This window comes from Chelon labrosus (genome assembly GCF_963514085.1).
Source record: "Chelon labrosus genome assembly, chromosome: 20".
Taxonomy (NCBI): Eukaryota; Metazoa; Chordata; class Actinopteri; order Mugiliformes; family Mugilidae; genus Chelon; species Chelon labrosus.
The window spans coordinates 3,845,629-3,870,517 of NC_140353.1; the positions used below are offsets into that span (position 1 = coordinate 3,845,629).

The window sequence follows — 24,889 nt, forward strand, 5'->3', positions numbered from 1 at the left end:
AAATAACAGTTTTGCACTTAAATTCCCCTTTATGACTGTTATAAGATAGATAGATAGATAGATAGATAGATAGATAGATAGATAGATAGATAGATAGATAGATAGATAGAAAGATAGATAGATAGGTTTTATTTGTCACATGCACAGTTATACATAGTACAATGCACAGTGAAATGGTGCAGGTGTAAAAGTTCCTGAGCACCTTGAGAGGGAGCTTAAAGTCTCTGAGGCGTCTGAGGAGGTGGAGACACTGTCTGGCCTTCTTCACGATGGTGCTCAGGTGATGAGTCCATGACAGGTCCTGTGAGATGGTCACTCCCAGGTATCTGAAGGTGTCCACTCTTTCCACCTCAGAGCCACGGAGAATGAGTGGATGGAAATCCCTCTGCTGTTTCCTGTTGAAGTCCACAATCAGTTCCTTTGTTTTGCTGACGTTCAGCAGGAGGTGGTTCTCCCGGCACCAGTCCTCCAGGTGGGACACCTCCCTCCTGTAGGCTGTCTCGTCGTCGTGGGAGATTAGTCTAAGTTTAAGTTTATGCAGAAACAGTGTGTATCAACTGGATGATCATTATGGAGGATGTAGTTTGTGGTGCTGTTAAACTGGATTTAATTAATTAAGTGTTTCTGTTGGTGCAGTCAAAATTATTATTATTTTATTATTGTTATTTGCTTACTTAAGAGCTGACTGTAACTATGCTCAAGCTGATCATATGATTATTGTATCTGATCAACACACGAAACTACAGTTATAAAGCCAAAATACTTCATTTTCTACACGTTACACTTCTCTTCTGTGTTAAAAACCTTTAATTTCTAAGTGTACTGACTAAATATGTGAGTAAGCACACTTTTTAAATCACTTTTATGAAATGGAATTAAGTCAGACTTCTCACACTCTGGTCAATCTGTAAGTATGGGATGCTTCAAGATGAGGGAATATTAGTTAATAGCAATGTTGCTTGTTTAAACAAACTGCTGGAGGTTTTCTTGTCTTCCTGAATCCATTCAGATCAAATTGCAGTACAGTTTGGAGCAACCTCACACAGTTTATATCAGATAACAATAAAAGGATTTTCTCTTGTAACTTTTTTTTTCTTCTTCTTGTTTTTTTTTCTTTATTATTTTATTTATTTTGGCACAGGCACAAAGTGATGACAGGCATCCTTGGCTCTATATTCAAATGAGAGTTGACATGCTGGGACAGTGGATCTGAAGCGGGGAGACAGCTGCGGATGATGTTGCTTAAACAGCATGCTGCCCGGAGGCGCTTTTACGCGAATGTGAGACAAATTACAGTGTGTGTGGTGGTGGTGGCCTTTGTGTTTGCATACCTCCACACTGTGCCCAATGTTATGTATGTAAGCGCGTAAGAGCAGCCAGTATAGTTGTGCGCACTTATATAGAAAACCACAATAAGTAGCGTAGAATAAAACGTGTATCACATTAAACTCACTATGAATTTGTTCTGCTTTAACTGCTCTTAACTTGGGGTCAGAGCTGGTGACAGGGTGCGTTTTCATCTGTCTGGAGCAGGTGGCGAGACGCGGAGGGTAAATGAGGCAGGGACTAACCTCCACCTACATACTTTTGCGCACGCGTAATGTATGCATGTAGGCGCACACACGTACTTAACAGCTTGGCTTGCTGCTCACAAAAAGCAGAGCAAACAGCTGAAGACTTTCGGGGTCAGGCGGCAAAAATGACAAGTAAGCGGGATGCTGCGCTCCATCCCTGCAGCGCGGTTTTACGCGCAGCTTCCAGCTTATCCAAAAGTTTTCCAGAGCTCATCCTGATCATGTCAGTGATGTTGCTCGTCCCGGTGCGGCCGGCATCAGCTCATCCCCAGTGCCTGGACTTCGCGCCACCCTTCAAACCTCCGTGGCACCTGGAGTTTTGCACTCAGTACGAGGAGTTTGGCTGCTGTGACCAGAAATCTGACAACATCATCGCGGAGAGATACTGGGACATCATTGAGCAGTTGGAAGTAGCGGGTCTTGAGCTCTGTTCAGACAAGTTAAAGGAAGTTATGTGCCAGGTAGACATGTTTTTTTTTTCTCTCTCTCTCGATATTTTTAGGACGCTGACATAATCATTTGTCTAATATATTTGTTTAGCTTAAAAATGTTTTGAAAGTAGACATCATGTACAACTTAGGTTTTGGATTTATTTTATTTTTAGTCAGAGTTTAAATATCATGTAACTTTGACTGAATTTGTTCTGCCTGGAGGAACAATTTGCTCTGATTTGATGCAAACTAGCAACTGCTCAGAGCTCAAGTCAGATATAAAGTGCATCTTTCAACTTACAAACTATTATTTAACTAAACCAAACATGTAGAAAAACTCTAAAAGAAACTCCAATCCAGAGTGTTTCATAGTGAGTGGCAGGAGATGTGCATGCAACACATATTCAAGTGTGCACAAGTGAATCACATCACTTTAACATGTCGTTAGCCTCATAGCATAATTGCCTAATTCATTTTTTGGCCACTGTTACATTATCAATAATAAATACCAGTGTGCTTGTTAAAAATTGTGTTTTTTCTTGTTTACCGAAAACATTAAAATATAACTTGGGCAATTATGCTACAAGGCTAACGATGTGACTTCTACAACAGTGGTTGTGGTGCTTTTGCAAACCAAACTACATCTGTGCACTAATGAGACATCTCCATTCTTGACCTCATGACCCGAAAGGTGCTTTCTAAGCGCAGGAGCTTTTTCAGAGTTTTTAGAACTTTTGCACAAAGAACCCCCTTTGTTGTGCGTCTTAACTGCAGGAACCGAGGAAATGTGTAGTTCTCAGGACGTTGTTCTCAAAGGGCATACAGGCAGGAAGATACTAACAGCAATGTGATGACAAGAAAGCTGGAAGTACTGGAAGTAATCTGGGTGCGTTGGGTGAACCCAGATGGAGCAGCGGCGTTTTATTTCTTTTCAAATAAAGAGCTGTGACCGTCCATACGCTAGCAATATTTTTACGCTCCGCTTGGTTAACTTGAAAACATTCGAGGGTGGGAAATATACAAGTGGGTTACCTCGGCAACCAGCAGCTGTAACATCCACTAGTCTGACTAAACTGTCAGCTACAAAGAGATGGAGGTTTAGAAAGTTTTTCAGGTCCTACATCAGGGTTCTTCCCTAGCACAAGAGGAACTTTTAGCGGTGTGAGTGTGCGCTGAGTCGTCCGCACACAAGTGTACACTGATCCGTCGAACACACAAATGGAGCACTGGCAAACGCAGTTTAAAAATCATGTAAATAACTGGTAAATGATTAGCTGGGGTAACAACTGCTAAACATGTTAAATAACTGAACAAAACAGTTAAAGTTAGCCTCAAAACAATTGAACAAAATATGGAAAAACAGGCCGACAGTGCAGTCTAATCTTTATCAAGGCTACGTGCAGTGTTGTACGTTGTGCAGAACAAAGTGAAGTTGTGATATCAAACTCCAGGCGACCATTATATCACTTCAGCTTTCCTCTTGTAGTGGGTATACAAACAGAAACCTTTGAATCCCTCAGCTGTGCACACCACTGTCCTGTGATAATCAGTCATGCTTGTCCCATCCAGGAGTGTTCTCCATATGCCGCCCACCTCTTTGATGCTGAGGATCCCTACACCCCTGTCAGAGAGCTACCCGGCCTTTGCCACGACTACTGCTCCGAGTTCCACAGCGAGTGTCGGCATGTGATCAAATACTTAACTGAGAACCGTCTGCTGCGGGACACCTCCGAGCGGGACATGTACACGTTCTGCAGCATGGTGGACCTGTCTGACCAGGACTACTGCTACCCCAATGTTCTGAAGAGCTCAGGCCTCAACAGCAACCTGGGACAGGTGGTGGAGGACCCCAGAGGGTGCCTTCAGCTGTGCCTGACCGAGGTGGCGAACAATCTGAGAAACCCGGTGCTGATGCTGCACAGCGGCGACGACACGCACCGCATGTTCATCGCGGAGCAGGTGGGCTTTGTTTGGGTGTACCTGCGCAACGGCAGCCGGCTGGAGCAGCCTTTCCTGGATATGACCGGGGAGGTGCTGACCACACCCTGGCTGGGGGACGAGAGGGGCTTCCTGGGTATGGCCTTTCACCCCAAGTACCGGGACAACGGACGCTTCTTCATCTACTACTCCATCCAGGTCAACGGTGTGCTGGAGAAGATCAGAATCAGCGAGATGAAGGTGTCCGCCTCTGACATGAACGTGGCTGATCCGTACTCAGAGAGGTACGCCCCCTTTTTTATGGCTTCAGAGTTTGTCAAAGGTGCTGCTTAAACTGCACATTAAAAGACATCTAGGGTGACATTATGAATCAGCTGACAGCTCTAATAGCGCCGGAGCTTGCACAAACATGTTGGCGCGTTTAATACTGCAAGCTTTTCCGGGACCCTGAGACTCATTAACATTTCTGTGTCACACAAAAAAACTCCCCTAAGATAACATGAATTTAAAACACAGACTCTGACTTTCTTTGAGGAAACAGAGCTTGAACATCAATCTGTCAAGACCATCAAAATTAGTCCATGATATAAAAATGTCTGAAACAGCAGCTCTTTCATAATAAACAGGAATAGATTGGAAGATCAGTGTCCTACTCATGACTGTACAATAACCATGAGTGGCCAGTTAGTTTGACCTAAAGATGCCAAGAAATAGTCAGGAAGCAGACACCACGAAATGTAGAGAGCGAGAACCTTCTGTAAGTTGGATGAACCAACAATTTAATGCCTCAGGGTTGTACTGTAATCACTTCTTTCTATAAGACGAATCTATAAGACGCCAAAGCCCGTTAAAGACGTGAAGTCTCAATCACAGCTGGCCTCGGGGTGTACTTAAGAATCACGGCAACCTGATACTTACGGCTGGAAACACGTGATATCGCCTGCAGCGTGTATGTGATTGTACTCGGCTGCGTTCTTTCTTTTCTTTACATTCAGGGTGATTTTAGAGATCGAGGAACCGGCCGCCAACCACAACGGCGGCCAGCTGCTGTTCGGTCTGGACGGTTATTTGTACATCTTCACTGGAGACGGCGGAAAAGCTGGGGATCCGTTTGGGAAGTTTGGCAACTCCCAAAACAAGTAAGGAGCATTCAGAGCTTCTTTTTTTCGTGTGTGTGTGAACTCTGCAGCAATATAAGAAGAGTTGAGTTGATTTCTTAAATTACAATACAATTGATCTGGCATTAATTAATTCTACATGAATCTGTTGATTCTACAGCCCACAACCCTTCCTAATTACCTCTGTGGATCAGGTTTTGCTATGGGGTGGGGGTGTCTGGTCTGGTCTAGGTGGGTGCTACATGTCTAAGTAACATCCACACCAATGAATGCCAGGTCCAAAAGTTTCCCAGCAGAACACTGAATTGACACAAGATGGTGTAAATGTTATTTACCTGTCAGTGGTTTTAATGTTGTGGCTGATTGGTGTAAAACAGTGTACTGTAGGTGTCACTGGACATTTTTCTATACATTGTGTGTACAGTTAGGGGTAATAACTTTATCATCTTGCATTGGGACAAGGGGGCATCCCGGGTCAGGACTGAAATGATCCAAAGTTAGACTTAAGGCCTCTCTCTCTCTCTCTCTCTCTCTCTCTCTCTTTTTTTTTTGTTACCCAGGAGTGCTCTTTTGGGAAAAGCGCTTCGCATCGATGTGGACGGAAGTGACTCCGGTGGGAGACAGTACAGGATCCCTCCAGACAATCCGTTCGTCCTGGAGCAGGGCGCTCGGCCGGAGGTGTTCGCCTACGGGGTAAGAAACATGTGGCGGTGCTCGGTGGACCGCGGAGACCCGGTGAGCCGCTACGGCAGGGGCCGTATATTCTGCGGAGACGTCGGCCAGAACCGCTACGAGGAGATCGACATTATCGTGAACGGAGGAAACTACGGCTGGAGGGCCAAGGAGGGCTTCGAGTGCTACGACATGAAACTGTGCCAGAACTCGTCCCTGAGTGAGTATTCTGAGGAGAGACAGTCAAGAGCTATTTTCTGACTACGTGATGCATTCACTGCTTTTTTCATTTCTGGCATAATTAACTGGGTTTTAGCTGTTAAATTCAGCCTGCTATTTATTTTTTATTTTTTTCTGCCACGACAGATGACATCCTGCCTATATTTGCGTACAGCCATCATGTTGGGAAGTCTGTGACAGGGGGATATGTGTACAGAGGATGTGAATCACCCAATCTGAACGGCCTGTACATTTTTGGAGACTTCATGAGTGGGTAAGATGTCAACTTTTTATAAGAGAAGAAAAAGCAACGCTCTTTTCTCAGCTTGTTTAGTCAGCTGTTGTTTCAAACTTACTGGAAACCCGTGGGTATTTGACTTTTTCAGTCGAATCATGGCCTTAGAGGAAGATAAGACGACAGGAACCTGGAAGGAGAAGAGCGTGTGCATGGGCGAGACGAAGACGTGCTCCTTCCCTGGCCTCATTAACCACCACCACAAGTACATCATCTCGTTCGCTGAGGATGAAGCAGGTAACGTTTTCTCAGGCTCCTGCAGCTTTTAGAGTAATGTATCACCACTGACGAGCTGTTTCTTTCTGTATTTTTATCAGGGGAGCTGTATTTTCTGGCCACCTCGTACCCCAGTGCCATGTCTCCTCTTGGGACCGTGTTCAAATTCATGGACCCCTCCAGGTGCAGTATTAGCCAGCATTAAATCTACAGCTTATAGGGCGTGTGCAGCGTCGGACTGGCCCACCTGCTCAGAGCAGTTTGATTTTTGGCACAAGTTATAATAGATCCTTGTATTTGTGTCTGTAATAATTATATATTTTACAACGTGTGTGTTCACCACGCTAAAAGCATTCACCACGCTGATGCCAATACTTGTCCTGAGTTAAAAAATCCTCCTTTGTTTCAACAAATGTTTCTGCATGTTTCTGGGGGCAAATCCCGACAAGAAAACTGTTGTGTGCTCTCAAGGAAGATAAGATAAAGGTGCACTTATAGATTTGGATGCGTGCCGTTATATGCCGTTGCCGTCAGGAAAGCTGCACACCATCAAGGCCAGGGTGCAGAACGTTTGTCTTGTCCTTCTGTAATTAGAGAAACAGTTCAATCGCTTTCGATTCACTTTAATTTTTAGTTCTTGTCTATCACCGACTAATTAGCTGTGATAGACTCTCTACAAAAACAAGAAGCTCTTCCCAAACCCTCAGTTCAGTTTTTCATCTATCATCAGTAACCAGTGAGGACAAGCCTCAACAACGGTAATCCATCTCAACCCTCACCCTGTATCCCTCGACAACAAGTTTCATTATTTATCTGAAGGACTAGACACTATTTATTTAAAAAAAAAACTTCAAGGCCGAGTTAAAGGAGTAATAAAAAGAATGGAAAATTTTGAAGTAAGATTAATTGATTCTTTGCATGAGAAATAAAAATTCCTGGCGCTTAGATCAACATTGGAAGCAATCCTGGGCATAAGGTGTTCCCAAAAAAAAATCCCCCTGAAGTTTTGTGCCAGAGACGCTGAATTCATAGAACCTGGGTTATATTAGTAACCAGTGTTTTTCTGCCTTAGGATCCGTCGTTGTCTTTGCTCATGTTGCTCCCCTCTTTATGTTATCCATTCCTACCTGAATCCTTAATAATCCTTTGTTAATGATACCTCTTATTTTCATATTCTACCCGTTGACTCACCTGAAATAGAACGACTATTGTCACTGATAGTTTTACGTCCCTGTGCTCTTGTTTATCCCCATAACAGTAACTTTATGAGCACTGTGTATACCCGGTAAACATTTCTAGAGATTTAAACTCTGGCAAACAATCAAAGTTGGTTGATTTGACACCAGAAATAAAACTCAGCCGCTAATTAACCGAGTCAGCACTGAGTGAACATGTTTGGCTCGAGCTTGAACATAACACATGTTTGTTTTTGCGCTGTATCGTTAAAGGATAAAAAAAAACTTGCACAGTCCTGGAAAGGAAATTCATTATTACCGGCTATAATTTATGCTTCTTTTTTAGTTTCTTTTTGGGGGGGGGAAGGGGGGGAGTAAACATGATTATGGAGAAAATGTTGATCTAAAAATAACAAAGAATCCTTGATACCAACACCACAAATGAACGTTTCCTGCCAGATGTCACATCAGTGGACTAACAGTACTAACAGGCTGAGGAATGGCTTCTGTGCAAGAGCCGTAATCACACTGAACAACTCGAACATTAAAGAAACAATAATGTGTAAATTGTGCAATAACTTATACAATAATTCTCATAACGTGCAAAACATCCCTGCAATATTTTCACATGTGCAACTTCCAGTAACTTCGTGTGTGCCAAAGTGCAAAGATTTCATGTAATGTGCAATAACAGTGACTTCTTATTATGTGTGAATGGGGTTGCTATGTCATGTTAGTGTTTGTACATATTTTTTATACTATTTTTTTACATTTCCTTTGCTTTTTTATTTATTTTTTATTGCATTACTTCTATGGCACCTAAGGGGAGACCTCAGATGAGAATAAAGACATTCTATTCTATTCTATGAGCATGACACAAGCTGCTGGGTTGTAAAAGCAAAAAAAATCTAGTTTAGTAACTAAAAGGCAAGTTCACGGTTATAACAAACCCGGCTGGCCGAGGAGGAATTTAAAGTACAAGGTCTTAAAGAAAAGAAGGAACTGAGGCCGAGTGCTGGAAAGCTAAAGCTTCAAGTAGAAAATCTAGGTTCTGAGTAGTCAGAGGACTCCAGGTGATGCTGGAGGTAGGGAGCAATCAGACAATCAGAATGAAAAAAAAAAAAAAAAAAAAGACATTTTCACTTTTCAACTTTTGCAGGAGAGCTCCTCCCGGGAAATGCAAGCAGAAGCCGCTCCCCGTGAAAGTGAGAGGAAAAAAGTTTCCGTTCGTGCCCAGAGAACGTAAGTCACCTCAGACATTACCTTTACCTTTTGCATCTACATCGTTTCCTCTCATTCAGACTTGTGTCATTCCAGACTTGTTCATGAAGCCATTTGAGAGGGCTGAGCTTGGAGCCACTGAAATTGAAATTGTACTTTAAACTGAAATATGTCAAAAGTAATTTTAGGTTATGGTTCAGTCGAGGTGAACTTAGGGCAAGAGACATATACGCGACATATTATCAAGCGAGTTAAATTGATGTTAGAGGTTAGTCTGAGTCTAAACATTTAAGAAAAACTCTCTTCTGGCAAGCTAGCAAATAGCCTACATTCATAGCTGCTTGTCCTGAGCAGACCCTGACTTTTTCTCTCCATGTCACGTCTCTGTACTGTACACTGCCAGATTGTATAATCACACTGGGTCACTATAAACTATAAAAAGCATTGTCCCGTTTTACATCAAACATATTTAAAATAGAAATAGACAAGTATTTCAGGCATTCAAGGACGTCCTCCCTGAGCCAAACATTCAATAAATGTGGCCGCAGAGCTGAACAAGTATAATGGTGAAAATGGGTACTTACCAACATCTGTGCCGTTTCAGAGACCGTGTTGGACACGAATGAAAAGCCTACAAGACCACCACCGAGAAAATTCAAACTCACCACCAGACCGCCGGTGACGAGCAGCCGGGCGAAAACGACGACGACGACGACGGCCAGCGGGACCACGGTAAAGCTGGTGTCACCCGATAAGGAGGCAAGGAAGAAAAATAGGTTGAAACAAGAGACGAAAAAGAAAATGCTGAAGAAGCAGAAGGCTGACGCACAAATGAAGAAGAACACTTTGACAAAGAAGCAGCAGTTGAAGAAGACGCCAGTGAGTGTCAGAAATAAAGTAAAACAGAACACGAATCAGACAGAGAGTCTGAACACTCTAAAAAGCCTGAAAGACAACAAAATCCACGCAGAGAGGAAGAGGAAAGCTGCACAGAAGCTAAACGGACAAAAGATGAAAGAATCTGCGAACAAAACCAGGACAACCTCGAATCTAAAGAGCAACAAAACAATGAGAAGCCAGTTAAAGATAAAGAGGAAGGAAGCAAGAGCTGTCAGAATCATTTAAAATATTCTATTTTATTATAACTGAGCCATCATATTTGTAAATTTTTGTTTGTGAAATCAGTGTAGACTGTCATACATTTACAGTTTGACATTTTGAAATGTGCCTGTTTGCCATTTTAGAGCCAGCAAGTAGCCGTAGCTTAGCTTAGCACATTAATATGTTATAGTTTGTTTAATCTGCTCAAAAACTAAAAAAAAAATGAGCAAAAACAACACTAGTCTACTCTTGTAAAACAACCCGGCTAGCAAACATATTTTCACAGATGAAAAGAATGAATCTCATTCTCCCGCTGGTTTTTATGCTAAGCTAAGCTAACAATGTCCAAGTTGTAGCCTTAAAAATTTGCCGAACAGACTTGAAAGAGATATCAATCTTCTCATCTGCATTTACAACGAAGAAAGCAAATACGTGCATCTTTCAAAATGTCAAACTATTCCTTTAAATACTGACAGCAAGTAGCCGTCCTGCTTAGCTTAGCACATTAATAGCTTACATAGTTTAATCTGCGCAAAGACTGGAAATTTAAAAAAAATACAAGAGTCTGTGTTCGTCCAAACTCCTGTAAGACCACTTCAACATTTCAGCTCTTTACCTCCCTCTGGTTTTAATGCTAAGCTAAGCTAACCACGTCGTAGCTTTAAATTTGCCGTAAAGACTTTAAAGTGATATCAGTCTTCTCATCTGCCTTTACAGCAAAAAACGCAAATACGAGCATATTTCAAAATATCCAGCTATTCCTTTATTGACAGCAATTAGCCGCTTAGCTTAGCACGTTAGTATTTTATGTAGCTTGTTTAATCTGCACAGAAGCTGAAATGAAAAGAAAACAACCAATGTTTCAGTTTCTTTGCTGGAAAACACATTTTACCGTTGAAAAGAACAGGATAGGTTCTCCTTTTGGTTTTTATGCTAAGCTAAGCTAACTATCTCCATGTTGTAGCTTTAATTTGCAGAACGGACTTGAAAGTGATATCAGTCTTCTCATCTCCCTTTACAGCAAAAACGCAAGTATGAGCATATGTCAAAATATCCGACTATTCCTTTACATATTGACAGCAATTAGCCACTTAGCTTAGTACTTTAGTATTTTATGTAGCTTGTTTAATCTGCACAGAAGCTGAAAATGACAAAAACAGAAAACAAAAACGCAGCAGGTTCTTTGCTAGCAAACACATTTTACCGGTGAAAGGAACAGGATTGGTTCTCCTTCTGGTTTTTATGCTAAGCTAAGCTAACTATCTCCATGTTGTAGCTTTAATTTGCTGTACAGACTTGAAAGTGATATCAGTCTTCTCATCTGCCTTTTCAGCCAAAAAAAGCACGCAGTTATGCATGTAATGACACCGTTTTCTCTACATTTTTATTTTGGACTCTTGTAAACTCATTGGTCCAGCTTAATCACTGCCTTGTCCGTATTTAGAACATATCAAATAACTTAAAGTAAGCAGCAGAAACACACACACAAAAAAAAACATCCACTTATACCCAGTATTGTTAAATTCCTCTAATTTTACAGCACATGCAAGTGTTAAAAATAAACATTAGAACTGTTTTTGTGTGTCTCCGAGGCTCTCTGTAATTAAACTCCACACCACTGATCATAACTGAAACCGCAGAGACCGTGGCTTGAATATAACGGCTGCTGTAAACGTTAAGACGTCCTCCCTTCCACGTGCAGTTGTGCACACTGAGGTTACATAAATCTCACCTCCGTGCTGTGTATTTTATAATTCCTGGAACGAGGCCGAAGTTACATGTTTTTGATGGTGGTGAAGGAAGTGTCGACTGAGGCTGCAGTGAACTACCACCGTGGCTGCTTCACTGCTCTTGCTACGATGCAGATATGAAGAGTGTGGTCAACAATCTGCACAATTCTTCACAAAACACCTGAAGCTGGTTGTTGTTGACCTCTTTAAGTGCAACCTTCCATTATCCCAACAGGGAAGTGTCACTTCCAAGTGACAAAAAAAGTGGCTACTTCATTTACAACATGTAATGGCATGCCATATTTTAAGGCAAGACATAACGTTAAACTTAGAACCTGATCATCATGGTGTAATTAAAGCACACATTAAAGCACACACTGTACAACAGAACATGTCATGGCATAAACATAAAAATCATGAATTCAAAACTAGCATGACATGAATCTCAGAGTGCAAACCAAGTGACATAAACATACAATATCATGAAATTCATACTGCAGCCTGTAACCATCAACGGGGGAGTGTGTAGAGGTGGTTCAGACCTTTAAATACCTGGGTCTACATCTGGATCAGAAACTGGACTGGTCGGCTAACATAGACTAAGTATACAAAAAAGGTCAGAGCCATCTCTATTTCCTCAGGATGCTAAGGTCATTTAATATCTGCACTAAGCTGCTGGGCATGTTCTACCAGACTATGGTTGCCAGTTCCCTCTTCTTCTACGATGTGGTGTGGTGGGGAAGCAGCACTGAGAAGAAGGTTCACCTCACGGCTGGACAAGCTGATACAGAAGGAGGACTCTGTGGTAGGGGGACAGACCTGGAGTCCTTGACATCGGTGGCAGAGGCAAGGACCTTGAACAAACTCTGGTCCATCATGAACAATGTCCACCACCTTCTACAGGACACTATAGTCAGGAAGAGAAGCTCGTTCAGTGACAGGCTGCTGTCTCTGCAGACAAGTTGTCTCTGCTATATATCATCCCATGCATGACATTAAAATACTATATTATAACTTTACCGTATCATATAATACACAACATGACATGACATTAGTATACCACATGATTAGATGACATGAATATACCATGACATTACCTAAATGAGAGTAAAATACCAGATAGATAGATAGATAGATAGATGTTGATTGATATATAGATAGATAGATAGATAGATGTTGATATATCCTAATGGCACAACATAAATATACCATGACATGAGATTGATACAGCATTACAACATGACATCCATGTATAAAACCATAGCATACCATATTATACCATTCTTTACCACAAAAGACATGGAATGACAACATAAACTAACCATAACAAGCCTAATGTCATGACTAATACTTTAATATATTGTGTCAAGTCACAGCCAGACATCATGACATACCATGACCATAACATGATTTGACTTGTTTTACTGCAGCATCTCTACAAAATTACATATATGTCTCAGAGAAACACTCTAAAGGTATTTTACTTCAATTTAAATTAAGGGGCATCACAGGTACTCATTAGCCTCCACATCAAGCACGTCAAACAAGCACGTCTGCAGATTCAGGACCAAAAAAAAAAAAAAAAAACTGGATTGGAAAAGAAGCACAAGATTCATTTGAAGTGATGGCAGGTCTAAATTTGTAGGCAAGTCTACTGCATGGTCCCTGTATGTTGAAGTATATGTTGAGGTTCTTTAAACACAAATTACAGACTGGTGTTACTCTGCATTTTAGTGCTACAAACGGGTTTTTTTTTTGCACTTTTTTGCTTCAACACACACTCTTAAGACACAGTAATGTTTCCTTTAAAGCACTCATTGAAGGCGTTTGGAAGTGGCTCCTTTCCTGTTGTGCAACGACTCCTTTCAGCGCCGGTTGTCATTAGCTGTGGCTGCGTTGCCTTTGAAGTGTGGAAAACTGATGGCACTTCTCAACAACCACAGCACTTGGGTTCATACACCCTTTACAAAGAGGATGTTGGCAGATTTCAAGGTTTTTATATTTCCCTTGATTTCCTTTGCAATAAAGTTTGACAAGGAACAAAGTGCCCGATACAGAAATACCTAAGTGAATTTGAAGGTTAGATTTCAGGCTAGTTAATAGTTGTTTTAACCTCATAACTCAGTTAAGAAATACACACTGCCTGGCCAAATAAAAAAGTCGCCACTTTGATTTAACTTAGCAAATAGGTAGGAGCCTCCTATTGGATAATTACTGCATGAGTGATTATCTTTCAGCTGGCAACAAGTTATTTAACCCCAACTGATGCAATGAGTAGCTTCTCATTTCTTAAACAACCATGTCTAAAGACACATCCTGTGGTCGTGGAAAAGATGTTAGTCTGTCTATTGTCTTTCATCTGGCAACGAGTGTGACCTGTGGGCTACCACCTTCAGAGCCTGGGTAGCTCAGTCGGTAGAGCATCAGACTTTTAATCTGAGGGTCTAGGGTTCAAGTCCCTATTCAGGCGATACAAGTTTTACATTTGAACTAAACGAGAGGAAAAGTCTAAACCTATGGATGGGAGCTACTTCACTAAAGTGTTGTGGGTTCACAGCAACAGAATATACACTGCCTGGCTGCATCTCGTGGTTGTGGAAAAGATGTTAGTCTGTTTGAGAAGGGTCAAATCATTGGCATGCATCAAGCAGAGAAAACATCTAAGGAGATTGTAGAAACTACTAAAACTGGGTTAAGAACTGTCCAACTCATTATTAAAAACTGGAAGGATAGTGGGGAACCATCGTCTTGATCAATCCTGATTGATCATTTAAACATTTGGTGAAATCAAATCAAAGAAAAACAACAGTAGAACTCAGGGCTTGAGGGAGCTCACGGGATTGGGACTGAACAGCTGTGTAGCCTTAAGAAAACCACTAATCAGTGAGGCTAAGCGGAAAAAAAGGCTTCAGTTTGCTAGGGAGCATAAAGATTGGACTCTGGAGCAATGGAAGAAGGTCATGTGGTCTGATGAGTCCAGATTTACCCTGTTCCAGAGTGATGGGGGCATCAGGGTAAGAAGAGAGGCAGATGAAGTGATACACCCATGTTCTTGGGTTCTTCGTTTCAACAACATGTTTTTGTCTTTATATTAATTAAATATCCAAAATACTTAAAAGACTAGAATAACTTGCAGTAGTTTACCTTATCGGTATCGGCCAGTCTATGTAGTTGCAGCTTACATCCAAGTCTGTCCAGACTGAAAGACTTTGAAGGAATTAATTATTTAAACATAAGGTCTTAAGAGTATTTCTTTCAGATGGGGAGCATGCTGCCTTCAATGAGGTGGTCATCAGTTCTACTTTTAAACCTATTAGACATCTGTGTTTTATTTTATTTTTTTCTTAATCACAAAAGTGTGTTTTCCGATTGTTGGCCACCAAATTCTAAATATTTAATCCTTGAGTCCCAGTTTGGAGAGATTTCTTCAATGGGAGATTGCCAGCCTGAAAACATGGCCGCAGCTATAATCAGCGAGGAGCCAGAAAAACAGTCATGCACTGCCCGTCCAGTGATTACGTTTATTGTTCGCTCTGACCATCTTATATTTGGTTCAAACAAAACCGCTGGAAACCAGAAAATCCTTTACCCTACAGGCCCCTGGTAAGTGAAGCCATGTTGCTCCCTACTGGCCAATGGATGCAACTAAAACTGGACCAAAACGTTTAAGAGCAGCGTGACCTCCGGTGATAAAACATTTTGGGATTAAACGGAACAAAATCTCACTCACATTGCTGCTTTAAAAATACCTGCAGGGCTGTACGGGAAGTTTTTCAAAATAAAAGCATTGTAAAAAGTGGAAGCTGCAGTTTCACATTGGTTTTAGTCGTAATTCAAGTTCCGATATAATTTTATAGCTCAATTACCGGCTGAATTAACAGGTATATGCAGACTTTATATTACAACTGTAATTATAACCGATTTTGTTTGTACTACTGACAGCAATCTAAAACACAAAATACAATTCTTAGAAAAACCTCATTAACCTTAGTCAGTCTGCAATCTAACCTAATAATGTTTTAATAATCATAGTATTATTATTAGCGTGTCCTGAAGCATGTTGACATTTATTAACGGATAAAAATCTAAATCTTCTGCCACTTTTTAATTTCAGAGGCGACCAAAGGCCCAGCGGTGCTTCTCTGCAGTGTAATGTTCCCTGGAATAAACAAGTCCGACACTTCAGGCAATTTCATTTCTCCCCTTTAATAACAGAATAAACACACGTGCGTACAATGTGCAGCTTAAAATGTGTTTAATTCAAGTTTCATTAGTTTTGCTCAGTGGCTCATTGGACGTAGACGAAGCCTTGTGGAATGACAATTAATACAAAAAAAAATACATCATGAACTCTTATGAAAAGTTATTTCAGGATATTTGTCTCTCTGTGACTCACAGCCCCATTACTCATACAGTGTTTTTGTTTTTTGTCTTTCACAACTTTAATAATCTCTTCTTTTACAATTAGTACATACTCGGTGCAATTATGTGCACCTTCTGAACGGTTCTGAGATTACGTTTTCCTCTCTCCGGCTTCTTGTCTATCAGCGGGTGATCTTGTAAACCTCGTCGCCGACCTTGAGGATCCCCGTCTTCTTCACCAAGTGCAGCTGTCCAAACAGCGGGGCCTTTTTGTAGATGTGCTTCTCGGACGGATCGCACAGACGATAGCTGTGGAGGAAGAGTCGTCGGCATGAGTTCAAAGACATTCAGGTGTGATGGTAAGGCAGAAAAAAGGCCCTCTGTTAGGTTGCACACTACATTATTACTTAAAGCAGATTTTGACTAGCTCAAAGTACTCAAAACAGCCAAGCTCTTTATTATACATGACTTTCTATACTTTATATCATTTAAAACAGGCAAGTTATATAAAAATACTCCATTTATATGTGATGTTAGACAGAAAAAGGCCTCTGTTAGGTTGCATCTAACATTTATTAAAGTACATTATTACTTAAAGCAGATTCTGATGTAACATATGGCCAGATCTTTACAACGCACCAAAAATTTACAGCACCCAAAAAACAGCCAAGCCCTTAATGGTGCATAACTTAAAACCTAAATATAACTTAAACAGGTAGGTTATATAAAAATTCTCCAATGGATAATTGTCATGAATGTAAGAACTGGCTATAGGGACCAAAATCACTCTTATTCCAGGTTGTAAACATGTTTCTTTTTGCTGTAAAGTCGGACGTTTTTAACGTGGAGGTCCACGTGGATTGACTCGCTTTTGGAATCATTTGAGGAACTGCAGTTTTTAACTCAAGTGCCTTCACGAAGCAGCTACCCTTTTTTTATAGCAGTTCAAAGACGTTATGACGTTAGACAGAAAAAAAAGATCTTTGCTAGTGGAGAAACTAGCTATAGAGACCAAATTCGCGTTTTGTCAGTGGCTGTAAATATGATTATTTCTGTTTTAATATGGAGGACTCACTTTTGGAGCCAGCCTCTAGTGGACATTAGAGGAACCACAGTTTTTGTGGCACGTTAGCTTCATTTTTTAGCCCTACTTCATTCAGAGCAGCTTCAACATTTATTACAGTACATTATAACTTAAATTATCAATTATGGCCATATTTTGCCACCAAACCTCAAATTTTCAACTGATTACTGCAACACAGCAGCCAACCTCTTAATTATGCATAACTTTAAGCCTTAATATAACTTAAACAGGTGGGTTATATAAGAATTATCCAACGTATAGTTGTTATGAAGGCAGATATTAGCTACAGCGAGCAAAATCACTATTGTTTAAGGCTGTAAAGATGTTTATTTCTGCTGAAAGGTTGGACATTTTTAACATGGAGGCATATGGGGATTGACTCGCTTTGGGAGACAGCATCTAGTGGACATTTGAGGAACTGCAGTTTTTGACACTTCAGCGGGAAAATACACATCAACACTTTAGGGGCGGGGTTTCACGACCTATGCTGCAGACAGCCACCAGGGGGCGATCATCTTTATGTAAGGCGTCTATGGTGGGAATGTGCGATGGGAAAAAAATGTGGTTCTGATGCAGGAATTTAAATATGTTTGTAATTATGAGCTCAGGAATGGTAAATAGCACTCACAAATTATTCATTTTTCAAACATTGTGTGTATAAAGTGGTTATTTTACCTTTTCAGTGTGTCCAGAGGCTCTTTTCTGCTGATTACACCTGTGTCTGGGTCGACCGTGGTCAAAATACATCTGCCCACAATAAAATATAAACGTTAGTTCACATCTGGACGACCTTAAATGATCATTTGTGTCAAACCCGTAAACCTCAGCGGAGGCAGTGATTCTGCCACGGCTTCACTGTTGTTGGTAAATTATTCTGTCCCTCGTTAAAATCTGTGTGAAACTGTGTTACCTTCCACATGACATTACACGCTGCAGTCGCACGCTGCCAATCTGGATCTCTTCCCATGTATCCTGAAAAAGCAGAGCAGTTGGTTTTTGGAGTGGGAGATAAATTTAGTCCACGCTGTTCGCACTGCAAAGGGCGAGGGATTAGTCAGAAGTAAAAAGCACCAAATGATCTTTTTTTTTTTTTTTTTTTAAAGCAGATTGGAAAAATAAAACAAAATCCTCACGGCATGTTGAGTAGAGACGCATAAGATATGTCATTTTTAAGACATTTTGTGGGGTTTTATTGTGGATGTGGTACTTGTCTTCAAACACAAACCTCATCGAATGGTTTACAGTCACTTATCACAACGCTCGGGCGGAAACGCTCCACCGTCACCTCCTTCTCCATCTTGCTGCTAAGATCCTTAACAGAGGCCTCTGACAGCAGCATCACAGGTGCAACATCTGGATACGCCACTTCCTGGGTAAAGCAAAACACCACTTCATTTGGAAGATGTCGTTGTAGAATACAGGTTGTGGAGTGCAATGAGATTTTGTTTACAGCTCTGCAAAATGCTCAGGGTAAACAATAAATATGACTGTGCAATAGAAAATATGGCAATGGAATGTACACTATTGTGCAAACCATCAATCCAGTATCGATATGGGATTATGGGAATAATAAAATCTGTGAATACAAAGCTGCACACAGACAAGCGGCAGTATATAAGTAACTACCTCGTCTTGTGGGAACAAAGGCTCCGGCGGGTTCCTCGGCCTCATGTGAGGTTCAAAGTGCACCAAGCGAACGGTTTTCTCCGTGCCAAGATAAGAAGTGAGCCACTGGGACACTTTGTCTCCACAATCCCGGCCCTGGATGTCAGCGCTGAAGACTCTGCAGCAGAAAAACAACGAGACACAAGTCTGACAACAGTTCTCCGAAGAGAATAATGCAGAAAAAAGCAGGTTAGCAGGTAACAGGGCTGAGCAATGACTGTTTGTTGCAACAAGATCAAAGTCACACATTTCCCCTGCTTCTCTATTTCAGAAACAGAATTTCCTACTGTTTGTGCTATTAATATTTCTCAAATGTGTGTTTTTATCTGCAAATTACATTCAAGCGAAGGGAACAATCCTGAAGAATTCAAGACCTTTACTTTTTCAACTCGCCAGATTTTAGATCTTCATCCTCCAAAAGTTTTAACTTGCTCTACTCTAATTGAACTTGTACACATATCCAAGTTTTATTTGCTTCATTCACATGGATACGTTTCATTTCTTCTGCTCGGACAGCCCAGGTGTATAGATGTGCACTTTATTCTGGTTCCATTCAGTCAGCAATCAGTTTTATGTAGTTCATTTTGAGTTTTCTATAATTACGTTAAATGTTAACGTTGTTAAGATGAAGGCTTCAAATAAGCCAACATGGGTTGTTATCTTTGCCTTCTGTTATTTGCTAATTTTACAAAATAAATGACTTTTTCCCGCATCTCTTATGAGATTTTTGTTGATTTAATTCATTGATTTTAACTATTTTTTTTAAGATAAACTCTCATTAAGAGGTTAACAGATGCTTTCCCAGCAGGCATCGACTGTCTCTTATCTTTTTAATGTGTTTAAAGATGAATCATGAGCCTCAGGTGGTCAGAGAAATTAAACTGTGACGTAAAAAAACCTGCAGTTGATGACGGGGTTGTCGGGCTGTTCGATGGGGAACTTCAGCTCCTCCATGTTCGGTGCGTTCAGATAAGCCTGACCTCCCTCGCAGTTCAGAGACACCAGCACCAGCTGAGGCTCCTGCCTGGCCGTCACCATGTGACCATCCTCCGTCACCACCAGCCAGTGTCTGCAAACAAAACAGACGCAACGTCGGATTTCCTAAATTGCACCATTTGGCATCCCTGGTTCAGTTTTGGCATCTGGCCACTAAAGCTGCAACAGGAGCATTTATTTATATCTGCTGGTTGAAAATATGAAATAAAACGTACTTTTCTGACTTAAACCAGCCGGAAAGTTTAATGCAAGCGGTCACTAGAATGACATATTTATAGATTACCATAATTTACATACATATGATTATGTTTTATTGTATGTTTACATGTTTGTGTTATCAGTGTTTGGACAGCGACCTGAAATATGGGCAAGTCCCTCTGAAAATCCTGCGAGGTTGCACAACTGCTTCAAGGCTTCATGATAGAGTCCACAAATGAGGAAAAATTGTGTTTTAAACCTAAAGGCTGACATAAGAGGCTTTATTGTGCATTAAAGAGGCAAAATCACTGTCAACTGAGCAGACAGTGTGTAATTTAAAGCAAGTATACTGCTGTAGTGTTACTACAAACTACTTTCTTATTAACGCATAGCAATGAATTAACAATAATTAACAAGATAAGTCATAATTTTGACTTTATGTCACCTTAATATTATAATAATTCTTAATTATTTCTTGTTGTAAGCTGCAGTCCATGAATGTGGCACAGGTAAAGTACCGTTTAAGAGACACCGGAAGATTTGGAAAAACTGGCACTAAAACAAGATTTTTTTTTCTCTACTCCTTAGAAACTACAAGGAGGAAAAAAAAAAAATGCATTTTTTAATTAATAAGCAAAGTTATGTGAGATAGCCCTTTTCGTGTTAAGCGATTCAAGGTGTTAAATTTGCCAACGCATGCTGTGTTTACTATGAAAAATACCACAGTGTGAACATTCTCTGCTACAAGTCATCTTCATAGGTGGAAAATAAATCTTCTCTCCAGTCCCAGTTCACTTTACAAACTGAAACTGAAATTCTCCTTCCTATATTTTGATGCATTCTTTTTAACCTTCTTCCTGGGCCGGCTGCCCAGATGCATGATGCTGCCACCGCCATGCTTGTGGGGATGTTGACTGACATAGCCTCCAGTCTGACGGCGTAAAAGCTTCATGTGGGCAGTATAAATGTAATTTTGTAGTTATAGTGCACACATATAATTAGCTAAATATAAATTTTAGATTAAAAAACAAAACAAAAATGCACTTACATTACATTATGTTCCTTTTCAAGTTGTGATATCATAGCACCACAAGTGAAAGTTAAACTAACAAGTAATTATATTGTGTAAATAAATAAATAAATATACGTGCTATTCTGTTGCTGCTTCATATTAAACGTTACAAACGTTACTACATTAGTGGATTATTATTGATGATGTAACATGTAAAGTGCAGTTTACCTGGTTAAGGAGCCATTTTGGCTCTTTAATAAAGCGACAACAGGTAACTAACCAGCCACAGCACATGCGCAGGTGTCAGTTCAGTTTATCATATGTTTTGCAAGTCAAGTTTGCTAAAGCACTAAAATAAATGGAGTAAATTAATTAAAATAGTATTTTAAAAGGAGTTGCGCAGCACAGAGTTTCAGTAAGGCGTGTTTGTGTGACCGTTTCTGCAGCATGTACATGTGTGAATGTGATCAGCTGACAAACTTTTTAAATCCTTGGTGCGCAACACTCACCGATCCTGCAGCTCTCCAAACTTCAGCCCCATTTTCTGGCACTCTGCGATAGCCACGGGCACCGCTTTGCCAGATTTGAGAGGGTGAATGAGGAGCTGCGACACTACGCCCACGCGAACAGCTTTTTCTGGCCTCCGCAGGTATTTATATCCGAGGCCGAGTCCCAGCACTGCGACGCCGGCTCCGCCGATCAGCAGAGCCGCTTTCTTGTTTTGGGCCAACGCGTTGACAGCCAGCTCTCTCAGGGCCATTTTGGAGTAACGCAGACTTTTTCTTGGACATTGAACTTTTTGTTAAAGGGGCACAGCCTCCGCGTGTGGCGTTCACTGACACTCGGTGAACAGCGAGTTTCATAAACGTCAAACAAACGTGATGACTGGATGTAAAGAGGGGTGGGGGCTCTGAAAACATGTTTGTTTATGTTGTAAAGTTGGACATTTTAACATGAATGTCTCAGAGGTAATAATCTCGTTGTAAGAATGAACAATCCGTGACTTCACCACAGAATCTTTGTGGAGTGGTTTTGAAGCTTAATTAGAATGGGCGGATCCGGCTGTCGCCATCTGCAGAGCCTGACCACGCCCACTCCCGGATAATCCAAAATTGGGCAAAGAGACAGAATCAAGCCTGGTTGCTGAATCATCACCTTAGACTGTATATAAAGATGGACGGTGGAATTGCTCCTCAAAAGTGAAGCCAAAGCAAGTAGAGCTCCCCCTGGTGGCTGGCTGCAGTATATGTCATAAGCTCCACCCCCTTTATGTTAGTGGGCGGGACTGGAGCCAAACTAAAACACTAAAATACACTTAAAATACATTTTTTTCAAGGATGGTTTGTGTCATTTTAGGTAGTTGATATAATGTTAATGCATGCTCAAGTATCAGTTTATCGTATAAGTTTCGTTTTAGTTAGTTATTTGACGCTATGGTAACAGGTTGTGACATAATGGCACTACCAGTTGCCATGCCAACTGCTCTGTAAAGTGGTCCTGTAGGAAAATTATAAATAAGCACAGTGTATAAGCCAACATTTCCTTGAGCAGAGCGTAGTATTAATTAAACAACAACGCGAGCGAGTCTGGCGGACGTGTGGTCGACTCTCGGACCGCACTGATCGGATTCTGGCTCCAAACTCGCAATATGGCGCCGCTCGTATCCTCGGGAAAATAGCACCAGTTTAGCCAGTGCAAGGAAGTGGAGCCACGTCGTCCATATTTATATACAGTCTATGCTCATGCCCATATAACTCAACCATAGACTGTTCGCGTGTCCTCAAAAGTGAAGCCTAAGCATGTGGAGCTCCCCCTAGTGGCTGGCTGCAGTATAGGTCGTCACTAAAATGCTAATTGCTATAAACGGAGACACAGGAAACCACAAGAGGGTTCTGTGGCAGAAATCGTCCATGTGTACCCCCCGTTTTCTCAGTTTTTATGTGACGCATGCAAAATTAAACTGACAAAAATCTCTTCGCATCTCAATATGTGCTGTTCTATAACATAACAAATAGCTTAACAATTTTTAGAGTCTCTTTCCAAGTATGATCTGGCAGTGTTCCAAATAACTTCTTGTCATATCAGGAATGTTTGTCTTTCTCTTGAAGTGCTCCATAAATGTTTAGCGGGGTTGAAGTCAGGTAACTTTCATCATAACTGGCATTATCCCAGAGACACCTTCAGTTTTGAGCTTCCCAGAAATCTTCCAGAAACAGACAAGAAAACCAAGTGACGTAATGTCATAGCTGACCTTCTCAGTGGAACTATTTTTGTCTTTGACATAGATACTCAGGTCTGCGGCCAAAGCAGAAAACAGCAGATGCTCTCGCCACAGGGGGGCAATACAGGGATTTGTCGAATGGATACTCCTTCTGTTGCTTTTCTGTGGCTCACGTCTAATGGCTGGAGGCAGATTCACCGGCACGGGGCCAGGCTCTTACAGGCTGGTCTGATGTTGCAGTGGCAGGCAAATTTTGATAACGAGCCGCAGTCCTAATTGACACTGATGTAGTAATTCTGTTCTTAGTGCAGTTTGATTTGTAATGTTGCGTATCTATTGCTGCATAAGATTTAAGAGAGATTTACATTTTCCCATATTTGGCTGGGAAATCACTTTATTTACATCTTTAACATAATCTTTCCCATTTTGTACAGCATTTTAATCTATTGTATTGACTGTGCTATCTGGCCTTTTTTTTTCGTAATCAGACATCATAAGCAGAGACAATTTGTTAATTTGAAACCCATCATTTAGTAAGACATATGAGAAATAGTTTTAAAAAGTGAGAATCAGTCCTGGTTATATCGATTTTGATTATGTGGATGCAGCTCAGAGTTCATTTATATCTTTCTTGGTTTCCTAATTATCGACTTTGCTTTGAGACTTGCTGTGCTGTGATGTCCACTGATGTGTAAGGACTTAAGGCTCATTTATAGTACTGTGGCACACAGACGACATAGCCAACGGTGGTAAGAGCTATTTGTACTTGTGCACTCGTCAGTCTGGCTTTTCTTGCCAGTGGGGTTAATTTTTGTTTCCACTTCCTGCTTCACTTTCAACAAAGACGCGTTGTACAAATGTTTGTATCTCCGAACCTCCTCAGTTAACCTTTCCTCGATGTGTTCCATCTTCATTGATTCAAAACAATCAATTTGCAAAGATGGAGAAGCAGCCAGGAATACAAAAGCGGAAAAGGGTCTGCGACGCAGAAGTATAAACAACCTATCAATTTCACGTTTACTAGCAAGGGAGGGAGGACCCAAATGCAAGGCACTAAGGGGAGGCAGGAGCAGGCAACAAAATGATTTTAATAAAAACTCAAAAACTAGAACTTAAGGCTGCAGGGATGGCAAGGTAAGCCAAACACACAAATCAAAAAGAAACTGGTGAAGATCAAAAACCAAGACGAGAACACAAGCAAGCGCAAGGAACTGACAGCTCAGACAACTTGACTGAGAACAAAAAAAAGAGGCAGGGCTATATATACACACCTGGGCAAAGAGGCTAATGAGACACAGGTGAAACTAATGAGGGCGGAGCCAATCCAACAGTTAAGGGGGGGGGGAATAAATAGGAAGTAAAACAAGACAAGAAACACAAGGAAAACCAAAACAGGATCACAGAAAATATTCAGAATTCAAAATCATGACATTTAACGCCACCAATATCTGTCGTATTTTTACCTGGATTCACTCATTCAGATGATGATCTATGACTTCAAGATGAAATGTCTTTTTTTTTTCTTAATGATCCAAATAATTTCTGGAAAGAATTCATAAAAGAAAAGGTTTCTTCATGCACAAAAGCAAAATTTTAACCCAAGTAAGAATGGATTCATTGAATATTCAGCACTGGAACCTTTTATTTTTCTTGCACGGTGC

At 40.9% G+C, this 24,889-nt stretch overlaps 2 protein-coding genes across 2 annotated transcripts; one reads left to right on the top strand and one right to left on the bottom strand.

The window, feature by feature from the left end:
- Positions 1-1,699: 1,699 nt before the first annotated feature.
- hhipl2 (HHIP-like 2) lies at positions 1,700-11,470 on the top strand (the record flags this gene model as incomplete). The annotated part of the gene is made up of 9 exons (XM_084569213.1): positions 1,700-2,035; positions 3,575-4,227; positions 4,939-5,082; positions 5,622-5,953; positions 6,100-6,226; positions 6,339-6,484; positions 6,565-6,646; positions 8,798-8,880; positions 9,464-11,470. 9 exons carry the CDS (start codon positions 1,700-1,702, stop codon positions 9,982-9,984), a joined length of 2,424 nt encoding a protein of 807 aa, XP_084425339.1. The 3' UTR covers positions 9,985-11,470.
- A 4,406-nt stretch (positions 11,471-15,876) lies between these two features.
- Positions 15,877-21,828, bottom strand: marc1 (mitochondrial amidoxime reducing component 1). The gene is made up of 7 exons (XM_084569221.1): positions 21,517-21,828; positions 19,700-19,870; positions 18,763-18,919; positions 18,362-18,505; positions 18,047-18,108; positions 17,812-17,883; positions 15,877-16,361 (listed from the first exon to the last, which is right to left on the bottom strand). Exons 1-7 carry the CDS (start codon positions 21,765-21,767, stop codon positions 16,235-16,237), a joined length of 984 nt encoding a protein of 327 aa, XP_084425347.1. The 5' UTR covers positions 21,768-21,828; the 3' UTR covers positions 15,877-16,234.
- Positions 21,829-24,889: the final 3,061 nt, after the last annotated feature.

What these genes read in the sequence shown, in the direction of transcription:
- marc1 (XM_084569221.1), bottom strand. Translation starts at nt 21,767, where the DNA reads ATGGCCCTGAGAGAGCTGGCTGTCAACGCGTTGGCCCAAAACAAGAAA. An exon ending in CTTTGTTCCCACAAGACGAG is followed by an intron (nt 18,506 to 18,762) that starts GTAGTTACTTAT and finishes TGCTTTACCCAG; the next exon opens with GAAGTGGCGTATCCAGATGT. An exon ending in CGTGTAATGTCATGTGGAAG is followed by an intron (nt 17,884 to 18,046) that starts GTAACACAGTTT and finishes TATTGTGGGCAG; the next exon opens with ATGTATTTTGACCACGGTCG.